Source organism: Moschus berezovskii, chromosome 6 (genome assembly GCF_049115385.1).
Source record: "Moschus berezovskii isolate FMDL1 chromosome 6, NW_MosBer_1.0, whole genome shotgun sequence".
Lineage (NCBI taxonomy): Eukaryota > Metazoa > Chordata > Mammalia > Artiodactyla > Moschidae > Moschus > Moschus berezovskii.
Genome location: NC_142465.1, coordinates 106,882,121 through 106,896,539, shown reverse-complemented (window position 1 = coordinate 106,896,539; position 14,419 = coordinate 106,882,121). Strand labels below are relative to the sequence as shown.

Genomic DNA, 14,419 nt, shown 5'->3' with positions numbered 1-14,419 from the left:
CAGTTATGTTGCCATCTGAGTTTCCAAGGCTCGCCACAGACTCGCCAGTGAGAGTGTTTCCTGGTGTTTGGAAACTTCTCTCTTTTTTAAGCCTCCTTTCCCAGGGCAGATCTGCTTCCCGGCCTCTTTTGTTTCTCTTTTTATCTTTTATATTATTTCCTACCTTTGTATTATTTCCTGCCTTTTGAAGACAATGGGCTTCTTTTCTGGGTGCCTGATGTCCTCTGCCGGCATTCAGAAGTTGTTTTGTGGAATTTACTCAGCGTTCAAATGTTCTTTTGATGAATTTGTGGGGGAGAAAGTGGTCTCCCCATCCTATTCCTCCCTCCCCCCTAAATGAATCCACAATGCATAATTTTATATACAGTTCAAACAATGACAAAAGACTCTATGGTAGTAGAAATTAGGTAAGCAGTCTTAACTGGAGAGGAGGGAGACACAGTTATGGGGAGGAAACAGCGACTGTGGTGCTGGGAATGTTCTCTTTGATGATCTGGGTACATGACTGAAGCCTACACTTACTGCTTATACATTGGTTTCTATGATTATATTTAAATAATAGTGTTGCTTAAAATTACATTATTTCCCCTTACCACTTCTTGCCCTGGCTTGGAAAATGAATGAACAATGAGAAGAACCACAGTTCACCATGAAATATCTGACTTTTGAAGCCAGTTTCCTGTCACTGTCTGCTCTTCAGGACATTTCACTCAGGAGCATCCTGAGTACCAGTAACCGTTCACCCTCTCTTACCTGAGCAGATCACAGAGGCTGTGTTGCCATGGGAACAGTCAGGACCACCCAGGGTAGTCACAGGACAACTCCATAGGAGGGACTCAGCCCCCAAGCAGTGAAATCTGACTGTTGAGATCTGATCACCTCCTTCCACAAAGTGTGGTCCTCTGGGGGTGGAGATGGCGACTCCACAACCGAGCTGACGACAGACAACATTGGCATTGGCCAGACTCCAGTGGGAGGCACAAAGAGCTCTCCATCGCCCAGAAATATTCATCTCCACCTGCCCCTCACACTGAGAGGGGCCATTTTTCATGAGTCGGACTTCTGTGTACATTGGTAGAAGAAAACAGGGTTTCAGCAAACTCTGATTTTCTCACCTGAACAAGGTAAGCAGAGAGGTTATAAACTTGATCTACATCTCACCTGAACAAACAACCTGAACAGCTCCACTGTGTTGACAAGTGCCCCCTGGACAGGGCACTCTGGGGCAGGACCAGAGCTCAGGCTCCTCCCCTTTACACCTGAACTCTTCAGCCCAGACCTGGCCACCTGACTCTCTGAAGGGCACATGTCCCAGGACAGACACAACCTTGCCGCATCCGCGTTCTGCACAGATGACCTGGGCAGTGGGGAATGTAAAGTTTCCATCAGACACTGGGGTCCAGTCTTCTCCAGAATGAACTTCTACTCTCCCTGAGCAGGGTCCATCTCCTTCAGCTAAACGCATGAATCCTAAGAGAAACAGACAAGCAAATCCAGTGAATGTTCTTGATCCTGACTTGACAAATGAAAACAGCACATCACAGGCAATGATGTGAATGCTTTTCTTTTCCAGGAATGGGGCATGGAGAGAGAATTTGATAGTTGGTTCCAGAATTGCCTTTTCATGAACAAGATTCTGAAGAGAAATTCAGAAGAATTTGCAGGGTCAGCTTGGGATGACTGTATCCCAACAATGTATACTCTGAGAATGGATAGAAATATGAATTCCTTATCTACAGACCTGGAAACTACAGAGTCCAAGACCTATCATCAGAAATGGCTGAATACCAGGAACATGTAATTTATCATTGATTGGAGAAGTGAATTTCACATTTAGGAGCCCAGGACTACAGAGCCCAAGGAAATTGCATAATGTGTTGGCACTCAAATATGAATGCAGACATATGAAGAACAGAACCACCCCAGAGAGACATAGACTATGACAGAGTAGACATCTGTCCTCCAGACAAAGTTAGAAAACTTTCCTGAGACTTGTGAGGGTATTATTTTGAATAGTTTTCTCTCCCAGGAGCTAGTCCTCAAGTGACTTAGGTAAGGAAAATCATGAAGCAGGATCTAAGAGTGCATGCCAACCTGTAGGGAGGTTGTCTAAGAGAAGAAATATAGGCATTATAAATAATCAACATTTATGGTTTTTATAATTTTCTGATAATTTTTAATGGCAAAAATTCCAAGAATTTCTCAGGTGACTTCAGGGGAAAGAGCATGAGTTAAGAAAGCTCAAAGAGTCATAGAAGAGGGGGTGTGGTTCTAATCATCTCTCTTGAAACCCCAAGATTTGTCAATGAACTTGGGAGAGAGTGAGTTCTGATTGGAAGTTTATGGGACTGTGAGTTTGCCAAACGGTTCCTATTACAGGTTTTTCTTCTGAGACAGAAATCACAGAAAATCTAAGGGGTGATTTAACTGATATTAATTCTATTATTTCACTTTTTCTGTGTTCATATCTGACATCAAGATGACAGAAAAGGAGATTCCCCTGCCCTCATCCTCCCACAGAAACATGGCTGCCAACTTCAGACAGAACTGTGGACTGAAAATCAGCTCCATCATGTTGCTCCAATCCTGCACCACCGTGGTCCTGGGCAGTCCTGTCTGCCCAGACATACAGAGGAGGCACAACCTGTTGGCAACTCTGGTAATAGGATGGCCAATTGCAGAACTGAGTACAGGTTATGAAGCAGCCCTTTGACTTGAGTCCAGACCCATTCTACCACAGTAGGGAGGCAATCCTGACCATGCCAGAACCCAGAGAAAAACACACCCATCCATGTCTTTTCTACATACCCACTGACCATAGACCCCAAAGCAGCTCCAGTAGCAGCCACCTAACCTGACTCCAGCTTTGCTAGTCCATGATTCCAGAGGCAGTCCTATCAGTTCAAGGACAAGGTAGTAAACCTTTACTTGTGGAAACCAGTCTGTAAAGTCTGGAAGAAGTGTCTGCTTCTTCAAATGCACAGTCATCAGTGCAAGCCTACCCAAATCATGAAGAATCTAGCAAACATGACAACATCAAAGGAAACTAATAAAGCTCCAAAACTGATACTAAAGAAATAGAGATCTATGAACTGTTTGATACAAAATTCAAATTCATTGTTTTGAAGCTTAGTGACCTACAAGAGACTACAGAGAGACAAGTAAACACAATCAGGAAAACTATACATGAACAAAATGAGAAGTTTCATAATGAACTAGAAAACATAAAAAAAGAAACCAAACAGAAAATCTGGAGCTCAAGGATTCAATAATTGAATTACAAATCCAAAGGAAAGCATCAAGCAAACTCTATCATGGAAATCAAAGAATCAGTAAGCTTGAAGAAATTCCATTCGAAATTATCAAGTTAGAAAAAAAAAAAGTGAACAGAATACATAGCACATATGGGATACCACAAGCAATATATATATATATATATATTTGAGAATCCCAGTAGGAAAAAAGAAAGAAAGGAGCAGAAAGCTTATTCAAAGAAATAATAACTGAGAAATTCCCAAATCTAGGGAGGGAAATGGACATCTTGATTCATGAAGCTGATGAATTTCTAATTAGTTGGAACTCAAAGAGGTCCACACCAAGACATGCTATGATTAAATAACCAAAATTTAAAGACAAAGAGAAATTTTTGAAAACAGAAAAAAAAGTGACTTGTCACCAAGAAAAACCCTTTAAAACTAGAAATCTTGAAGGCCAGGAGAGCAGCATGATACTTCAAAAGTACCACAGGAAAAAAAACCTTGTCAACCCAATCATCAAAACTTTACATGGCTAAACTGTCCTTTACAAATGGAAGTATTAGATATATGTATGTGTGTATACATATGTGTGTATGTACACACAAAAGGGCTTCCCACGTTGCTCAGAGGTAAAGAATCAGTCTGCCAATGCAGGAGATGCAGGTTTAATCTCAACCACCACCACCACCAAAACAATAATAATATATGTATATTATATATGTTATATAATACATGTGTGTATATGCTATATAATGTATACATGTTATACATACATTTCTGTGTGTGTTAGTTGTTCAGTAATGTCCAACTCTTTGTGACCCCATGAACTATATATAGCCTACCAGGTTCTTCTGTCCATGGAATTCTCTAGGCAAGAATACTAGAATGGGTAGACAATCCCTTCTCCAGGGGATCTTCCAAACCCAGGGACTGAATCTGGGTATCCTTCACTGTAGGAAGATTTTTCTTTTACCATTTGAGCCACCAGGGAAGCATACACATATAATATATACATATACATATATCATATCATATATATATATACACACTATATATATATATCATATATAAAAATAAATGACAAGCAAAATCTGAAGGATTTCATCATCACTACATTACCAAAGTGCTAAAAGGAGTTCTTCAAGTTTAAATTAATAAACAAAATAGTGATACAAAAGTATCTTCATATATGAAAGTATAAATCTTATTGGTAAATCTAAAGAGAAATACAGAATATTGTAATACTGCAATAGTGGTACATAACTTGCTTTTAACATTGGTATGCAAATATAAATCAAAAGACAATCATAAAAGTAAAATTACAGAAAGCTGCTGTTGGAAACACAATATAGAAAGAAGTAAAATCTGATATCAATCACTTAAAATGTAGGGGAGGAGTAAAACACAGCTTCTGCATGCTATTGAAATTAAGGTGCTTTCATAACAGTACTTCTGCTATATACTGTTATAGTTATAAAATGTTTTATACAAGTTCCATGGTAACTACAATAAAAAGTATAGTACATACACACAAAAAAAGAGAAATTAATCAAAGCATCCCACTATAAGAAATCATCAAGCCACAAATGCAACACCGAAGAAAGCAGGAGCAAGAAATTATAAAACAGAAAACAATTAATAAAATGGCAATGAAAGTCCTTATCTTTCAATATGATTATAAATGTGAATGTACTACACTTTCAAATGAAAAGATATAGATTATCTGAATGGATCAAAAACAAGATCCAACTACATTCTGTGTATAAGAGACTCCCTTTAGATTTTATGACTCACGTAGGCTGAAAGTGAACAAGTGGAGAAAGAGATGCCATGCAAATAATAACTAAAAGAGATAAAAGTCAGGCAAAAGAGACTTTAAGTCAATAACTGTCACAAGAAACAGTTCAACTGGAAGATATAACAACTATAGATATATATGCACCCAACATTATAGCATTTCAATATATAAGACAGCATGGACAGCTCTTAAGGGAGAAGTAAAAGCAATACATCAACAGTAGAAAACTTTAGTATCCCACTCTCTATAATTAATAGATTGTTCAAACAGAAAATCAATATGCATTTTTCTCAAGCAAAATGAAAATTTGAATCATTCCAAGTATCTTTTCTGACCACAATGGAATGAAACTAAAAGTCAATAATGGTAAGAAAACAAAAAAATCATGAATAGATTTAAAGTAAATAATGTACATATTTTAGACTGTATTTTAAGATTGTATTTTCTATATCTATAATGAATGCCTTTGGACTTTTGAGGGGGAGTGCATAAAGCCTGTAGATTACTTTGAGTAGTGTAGACATTTTAACAGTATTGATTCTTCCAGTCCATGAATACAGGATACTTTTTCGTTTATTTGTATCTTCAATTTCTTTCATAAATGTTTTATCATTTTGAAAGAAGGTGGCATGCTGCCAAAAGAGAGGGAGAAGGGAGTAAGAAGGAAGCAGAAATCAAGTAAGGCCTAATTTGTAGAGTTCTGAGTTTCAAAATCCTCAATTTGTATAAAATACACAAGTATTTGGGGAAAATAATCGTTAAATTAGTAATTAGCATATTTCATTGCACTCTACTTCTCCTATGTGCCACCTGACTGTTCCATCCTTTCCCATTTCTCCCACTTCAGACAAGCAAACACAATTTTAAAACATGGATGGATGGCAAAGAAAATCCATAACGTAATTTATGTATGTGGCAAGCAAAAGTGGGATAACAAGAAGTTTTGAAGTTAAAGTAGAGAAACCAAAATAAAAATGTATCACTTTGTCACCCAAGGAACATATTTTGAAGAGAATGCAATGTAATTCAACGTAAAACATTGTTTGATTCATCAAGTACAATTCCCTGCCATCTGACTGTATTCTGATTCTTTATTGCTAGAATTCTTTCTGTTAAAGGACTTCCAAGCAATGCCTAACATCCAATAAAAAAAATTACAAGCCTTTATAAAAAGAAAAATGTAACTCATAGCAAAATTTTAAAAGAGCAATCACTGAAAACAGATTCCAGAATTACAGAAATTATTTAACTGACTGCTAATATTTTAAAACACCAATATAAATATGCTTTATGTAGCAGCAAAATAAAGCAGAGAGAAAAAACTAGAAAAAAAAAGACATGGAACTTCTAAAATCGAAAAATCAATATATGTAATGAAAAATTGTCTGAATTAACATAAAAAGAGATTAGATAGGGCAGAACAAAAAAAGGGGATGGGGAAATTAAGCACATATCAATAGAGACTATCCAAACTAACCAGAGAGAAAAAAAGGCAGGAAACAAACCATTAGTGGAAACTGTGGCACTTGGGACAAGAGTAAACCATGTGAAAATGTGTATTTGGAGACTCAGAATAAGGGATGAGTAGAAAACTAGTAGTAAATAATGGACGGAATTTTTTCCAAATTTAATGAAGGCTATAAACCAAACTAAGAAGCTAAACAAACTCTAAAAGGTAAAAATAAGAAAAACTACCTCAGACACTTGATAATATAATTGTGGACAACCAGTGATAAACAAACAAACAAAAATACTCAGAAGCACCATGAAATATTGACATGTTATGTAAAAGGGGACAAAAATAAGTATTACTGGCTATTTATTAGAGGCAATGCTAGCCATAAGCCAATATAAAAATATCTTTAAGATAGTGTGGCAAAATTTTCTAAACTAGAACTCAGTCACCAGTGAAAATATTTTTAAAAATTATTAAAAGTTAAAATGTTTCATATAAAAAAGATGATAGAATTTGAGACCACTAGACCATCACTACACAAAAATGTTACAGTAAGTTATTCAAGCTACAAAAAAGTGATAACATGTGAAAACTTGGGTCTACCCAAAGCTATAAAGACTGCTCTAAATGATAATTCTGTGGGTAAATACAAAAACTATTGCGCATTTTTGAGATAATAGAATATTTAATACAAAAATAGCAGCAACATTGTATAAGGTTTATTAATTTGTTTTATTATTTGTTAAAGAGCTTCTTGATGAAAGTAAAAGAGGAGAGTGAAAAAGTTGGCTTAAAGCTCAACATTCAGAAAACTAAGATCATGGCATCTGGTCCCATCACTTCATGACAGATAGATGGGGAAACAGTGGAAACAGTGACATACTTTATTTTTTGGGGCTCCAAAATCACTGCAGATGGTGACTGTATCCATGAAATAAAAAGATGTTTACTCCTTGGAAGAAAAGTTATGAATGACCTAGACAGCATATATAAAAGCAGAGACATTACTTTGCCAACAAAGGTCCATCTAGTCAAGGCTATGGTTTTTCCAGCAGTCATGTATGGATGTGAGAGTTGGACTAGAAAGAAAGCTGAGCACTGAAGAATTGATACTTTTGAACTGTGGTGTTGGAGAAGACTCTTGAGAGTCCCTTGGACTGCAAGGAGATCCAACCAGTCCATCCTAAAGGAAATCAGTCCTGAATATTCATAGGAAGGATTGATGTTGAAACTGAAACTCCAATACTTTGGCCAACTGATGCGAAGAGCTGACTCATTTGAAAAGATCCTGATGTTGGGTAAGATTGAAGGTGGGCGGAGAAGGGAATGACAGAGGATGAGATGGTTGGATGGCATCACTGACTCAGTGGACATGAGTTTGAGTAAATTCTGGGAGTTTGGTGATGGACAGGGAAGCCTGGCATGCTGCATGCAGTCCATGGGGTTGCAAAGAGTCAGACACGACTGAGTGACTGAACTGAAATGAACTGAACTGAACTGACAAACTACATTTTAAGGGCTTCCCTGTGAAAGTGCTGCACTCAATATGCCCTCAAATTTGGAAAACTCAGCAATGGCCACAGGACTGGAAAAGGTCAGTCTTCATCCCAATCCCAAAGAAAGGCAATGCCAAAGAATGCTCAAACTACTGCACAATTGCACTCATCTCACATACTAGTAAAGTCATGCTCAAAATTCTCCAAGCCAGGCTTCAGCAGTATGTGAACCGTGAACTCCCAGATGTTCAAGCAGATTTTGGAAAAGGCAGAGGCACCAGAGATCAAATTGCCAACATCCACTGGATCATGGAGAAAGCAAGAGAGTTCCAGAAAAACATCTATTTCTGCTTCATTGACTATGCCAAAGCCTTTGACTGTGTGGATCACAATAAACTCTGGAAAATTCTGAAAGAAATGGGAATCCCAGACCACCTGACCTGCCTCTTGAGAAACCTGTATGCAGGTCAGGAAGCAACAGTCAGAACTGTACATGGAACAACAGACTGGTTCCAAATAGGAAAAGGAGTACGTCAAGGTTGTGTCTTGTCACCCTGCTTATTTAACCTATATGCAGAGTACATCATGAGGAACACTGGGCTGGAAGAAGCACAAGCTGGAATCAAGATTGCCGGGAGAAATATCAATAACCTCAGATATGCTGATGACACTACCCTTATGGCAGAAAGTGAAGAGGAACTCAAAAGCCTCTTGATGAAAGTGAAAGAGGAGAGTGAAAAGGTTGGCTTGAAGCTCAACATTTAGAAAACAAAGATCATGGCATCTGGTCCCATCACTTCTTGGGAAATAGATGGAAAAAACAGTGGAAACAGTGTCAGACTTTATTTTTTTGGGCTCCAAAATCACTGCAGATGCTGATTGCAGCCATGAAATTAAAAGACACTTACTCCTTGGAAGGAAAGTTATGACCAACTTTGATAGTATATTAAAAAGCAGAGACATTACTTTGCCAACAAAGGTCCGTCTAGTCAAGGCTATGGTTTTTCCCATGGTCGTGTATGGATGTGAGAGTTGGACTGTGAAGAAAGCTGATCGCCGAAGAATTGATGCTTTTGAACTGTGGTGTTGGAGAAGACTCTTGAGAGTCCCTTGGACTGCAAGGAGATCCAAGCAGTCCATTCTAAAGGAGATCAATCCTGGGTGTTCATTGGAAGGACTGATGCTAAAGCTGAAACTGCAATACTTTGGCCACCTCATGCAACGAGTTGACTCACTGGAAAAGACTCTGATGCTGGGAAAGGTTGGGGGTGGGAGGATACGGGGACGACCGAGAATGAGATGGCTGGATGGCATCAGCGACTCTGTGGACCTGAGTTTGAGTGAACTCTGGGAGTTGGTGATGGACAGGGAGGCCTGGTGTGCTGTGATTCATGGGGTTGCGGAGAGTCGGACACGACTGAGTGACTGAACTGAACTGAATTGATTAACTCAGTTGGTAAAGAATCTGCCTGCAATGCAAAGGACTCCAGTTCGACTCCTGGGTCAGGAAGATCCACTGGAGAAAATATAGGCTACCCACTCCAGTATTCTTGGGCTTCCTTTGTGGCTCAACTGGTAAAGTATCCACCTGCAATGTGGGAGACCTGGGTTCTATCCCTGGGTTGGGAAGATTCCCTGGGATAGGGAAAGGATACCCACGCCAGTATTCCAGCCTGGAGAATTCCATGGACTGTATAATCGTCCATGTGGTTGTAAAGTGTTGGACATGACTAAGCGACTTTCATTTTCAGTTTTCACTTATCATTTTAAGGTAATATGTGCAAGATGGCAAAGTATAAGGACTTAAGCTCACCTCCTCTCAAAAAAGCACCAAAATCAAGACTAGCTGCTGAACAACCATCAACAAAAAAAGAGTGTAACTTATCAAAGAAGATATTCTACATCCAAAGAGAAAGAGGAAGCCACAATAAGATGGTAGGAGGGGTGCATTTACAAGATAACCAAATCTCATGCCCACTAGGTGAGTGATCCACAAACTGGAAAATATTTATATGACAGATTCTCCACTGAATGCTTCTGAAACTCAGGTCAAGCTCCCCACCCTGGGGGTCTGGCATCAGGAAGAGGAGCCCCCAGAGCACTTGGTTTTGAAGGCTAGGGGGTTTGATCACAGGAACTCCACAGGAACAAGGGAAGTGAAGTGAAATTCGCTCAGTCATGTCCAGCTCTTTGCAACCCCATGAACTGTAGCCTGCCAGTCTCCTCTGTCCATGGAACTATCCAGGCCAGAATACTGGAGTGGGTAGCCTTTCCCTCCTCCAGGGGATCTGCTCAACCCAGGGATTGAACACAGGTCTCTTGCATTACAGGCAAATTCTTTATTGTCTGAGCCACCAGGAAAGCCCAAGAACACTGGAGTGGGTAGCCTATTCCTTTTCCAGTGGGTTTTCCCAACCCAGGAATTGAACTGGGATCTCCTGCATTGTAGGCAAATTCTTTACCAGCTGAGCTCCCAGGGAAGCCCACTGGGGCCCAGGGAAAAAGCCATGACTTCACAAAAGCCAAAGCCAGGCCTACCTGCTTGTCTTATAGGGTCTCCTAGGGAGGTGGGGACAGCTGTGGCTCACTGCAGGGAAAAAGACATTGGCGTCAGAAATACCAGGGAGTACTCATTGGCATGAGTTCCCCTGGAGGCTGCCATTTTGTCACCAAGATCTGGCCCCACCCAACAGCCTGCAGGCTCCAGTGATGGGATGCCTCAGGTCAAACAACCCACAGGGCAGGGACACAGCCCTGCCCATTAGCAGATAGGCAGTCTAAAGTATTTCTGAGCCCACAACTGCCTTTATACACATATTTTGGCATGGCTCTGCACACCAGAAGATCAAGGACTAGCTCCACCCACTAGTCAGTAGGCACCAATCCCTCCCACCAGGAAGCCTGCACAAGCCTCCAGCTGAGTCTCACCCACCACGGGGCAGACACCAAAAGGAAGAAAAAGGACAATCTTCCAACCTGTGGAAGAGTAATCATAAATGCAGAAAGTTAGGCAAAATGAGATAGCAGAGGAATATATTCCAGGCAAAGGAACAAGATAAAATTCCAGAAGAACAACTAAGTGAAGTGGACATAGGCAATCTGCCTGTAAAAAAAATGCAGAGTAATGATAGTAAAGATGATCCAAGATTTTGGAAAAAGAATGGAGGCATGGAATGAGATGATGCAAGAAATGTTTAACAGAGAGCAAGGAGACCCACCCAGTCCATCCTAAAGGAGATCAGTCCTGGGTGTACATTGGAAGGGCTGATGCTGAAGCTGAAACTCCAATGCAAACTCCAATGGCCACCTCATGCAAAGAGTTGACTCATTGGAAAAGACCTTGTTGCTGGGAGGGATTGGGGACAGGGGGAGAAGGGAACGACAGAGGATGAGATGGCTGGATGGCTTCACCAACTCGATGGACATGAGTTTGGGTGAACTCCGGGAGTTGGTGATGGACAGGGAGGCCTGGTGTGCTGTGATTCATGGGGTCGCAAAGAGTCAGACATGACTGAGCAACTGCACTGAACTGAGAAGATATACAGAACAGAATTGAAGAATAATGCAGAAAAAGATATGAAAAGTATGCTGAAGGAATCAATAGAAGAATAAATGAGGCAGAAAAATAGATAAGTGAGCTAGAAGACAGAATGGTGAAAAATCACTGGTATGGGACAGAAAAAAGAATGAAAAAATGTGAGAACAGTTTAAGAAACCTCTGGGACAACATTAAATGTACAAACATTCACATTGTAGGGGTCCCAGAAGGAGAAGAAGACTGAGAAAATATTTGAAAAGATAATTGCTGTAAACTTCTCTAACATAGGAAGGGAAATAGTTACTGAAGTCCAGAAAGCACAGACTCCTAAAGGGGATAAACTCAAGAAAGAACATATCAAGAAACACATTAATCAAACTGACAAAAGCTAAAGACAAAGAGAAACTATTAAAAGCAACAAGGAAAGAACAATAAATAACTTACAAGGAATCCTCATCAGTTTATCAGCTGCTTTTTCAACAGAAACTTTGCAGGCCAGAAGGGAGTGGCATGATATATTTAAACTGATAGAAGGGGGAAACCTACAATCAAGGATACTCTACCCAGCAAGGCTCTTGTTCAGATTCTATGGAGAAATCAAAAGGTTTACAGACAAGAAAAAGCTAAAAGAATTCAGCACCACTATCAGTCAGTCAGTCCAATCACTCAGTCATGTCTGACTCTGCGACCCCATGGACTGCAGCACACCAGGCCTCCCTGTCCATCACCAACTCCTGGAGCTTACTCAAACTCCTGTCCATTGAATCAGTGATGCCATCCAATCATCTCATCCTCTGTCATCCCCTTCTCCTCCTGCCTTCAATCTTTCCCAGAAACAGAGTCTTTTCAAATGAGTCAGCTCTTCGCATCAGGTGACCAAAGTATTGGAGTTTCAGCTTCAACATCAGTCCTTCCAATGAACACCCAGGACTGATCTCCTTTAGGATGGACTGGTTGGACCTCCTTGCAATACAAGGGACTCTCAAGAGTCTTCTCCAACACTACAATTCAAAAGCATCAATTCTTTGGTGATCAGCTTTCTTTATAGTCCAACTCTCACACCCATACATGACTATTGGAAAAACCATAGCCTTGATTAGACAGACCTTTGTTGGCAAAGTAATGTCTGTGCTTTTTAATATGCTGTCTAGGTTGCTCATACCTTTTCTTCCAATAAGTAAGCATCTTTTTATTTCATGGCTGCAGTCACCATCTGCAGTGATTTTGGAGCCCCAAAAAATAAAGTCTGCCACTCTTTCCACTGTTTCTACTGTTTCTACGTCTATTTGCCAAGAAGTGATGGGACCGGATGCTGTGATCTTTGTTTTCTGAATATTGAGCTGAATGTTTTCTGAATGTTGATTGAAAAAGTTGGCTTAAAGCTCAACATTCAGCACCACTGTATCAACTTCCAAGTGCTAAAGCAACTTCTCTAGACAGAAAATTAAAAGGCCAGAGAAGAAAAAAGAAAGTATGAATGAGAAAGCTTGCCAGTAAAAGCAACATGCAGTAAAGTTAGGAAAGCTTTCACACACAAATATGATACCAAAACTAGCAATCATGAAGAGAGTAAAAATGCAAGATATTGGAAACACATTGGAAATTATGAGACCAGCAACTTACAATAGACTGCATTCAAAACCTCATGGTATCCACAAATCAAAAATCTACAGCATATATTCACACAAAAAAGAAAAAGGAATCTAAACACAACATTGAAGATAGCCATCAAATAATGAGAAGAGAACCAAAGAGGAAGGGGAAAAAAAAAAAAAGACCTACCAAAAAAAAAATACAAAGCAAATAACAGAATGTCAGTAAGAACATATATTTCCATAATTCCCTTAAATGTAAACTGATTCAATGCTCTAACCAAAAGACATAGATTGGCTGGATGAAAACAAAAACAAGACCCATATATATGTATTGTCACTTGTTCATGGGTCCTCACATTCCATTTTGGAGGCACCACTGCTTGGATCAGGATGTTCTATTGGCACCTCCCCCAAGTACCCACCTACTGATATTCTGTCTCTCTAGGACCTGTAAGTATAATAAATTCACACCTCTCCTTACCTTTACCTCTCCTATATCACCTCTTATAGCTGCACTTGTCTGACCATCCCATGGAAAAACAAAAATCTACCATGATGAACCTAATTAATATAAGTTCAACCAAGCAGTTGTACATGTATGATATATTTAATCTCATCTCACTGCCTCCTGTGACACATCACACAAACCTGAAGGGTACAGTGACCAATGGATCTGGAACTTTTACTGTTCAGGGCCAAGCAAGCCCTCTGCTCCCTTGAACACCTAACGCTCTAGGAATAACTATGTGACTGGAATCTTCACCCACGAATGTACTAAAGGCTGTGATCTGTATTTTTATAGTTAGGCTGGGAATGAGACTGAGGCTTTTCCTGCTAGAGATCCCCCCTAGACCAGACAGGACTTACCTGAGCAGACTGCTCCAGCATCGTGATCATGGGATAAGCCCTCAGGACGATAGTCTTTAACAGTAGGATAAGAACACTCTGTGATAGCTGACTCTGTCCCACTGCAGTGAATTACAAAAAGCCAAATGGGGCCAACTGCTGGTCCAAAGTAAGCTCCTTGGGGAGCATCAACAACAGCTCCACACCCCAGCTGTCTGCACACCACAGTTGCCTCTTCTAAGCTCCACTTGTAATCACTCACTGTGCCCCATTCTCCTTGGTGCTTCAATTCCACTCTTCCCTCACAGCGGTGACCTCCATCCTTCAGCCTCAGCTCCAGATCTGCAAGAGAGACACAGACACAAATGCAGGACAGGTCTTAGGATACCATGCATTAGCGTGCTGCCAAGTAATAAAAAATGAACACTCTGAT

At 40.1% G+C, this 14,419-nt stretch overlaps 1 protein-coding gene across 1 annotated transcript in view; it reads right to left on the bottom strand.

The window, feature by feature from the left end:
- The window catches only part of LOC129536142 (scavenger receptor cysteine-rich domain-containing protein DMBT1-like), a 141,847-nt gene that overhangs the window by 40,119 nt on the left and 87,309 nt on the right, over nt 1-14,419 (bottom strand). The window contains 3 exon segments of the mRNA XM_088837051.1: nt 754-1,071; nt 1,162-1,470; nt 14,008-14,328. Of these exon segments, the coding sequence (XP_088693177.1) occupies nt 754-1,071; nt 1,162-1,470; nt 14,008-14,328 (948 nt within the window).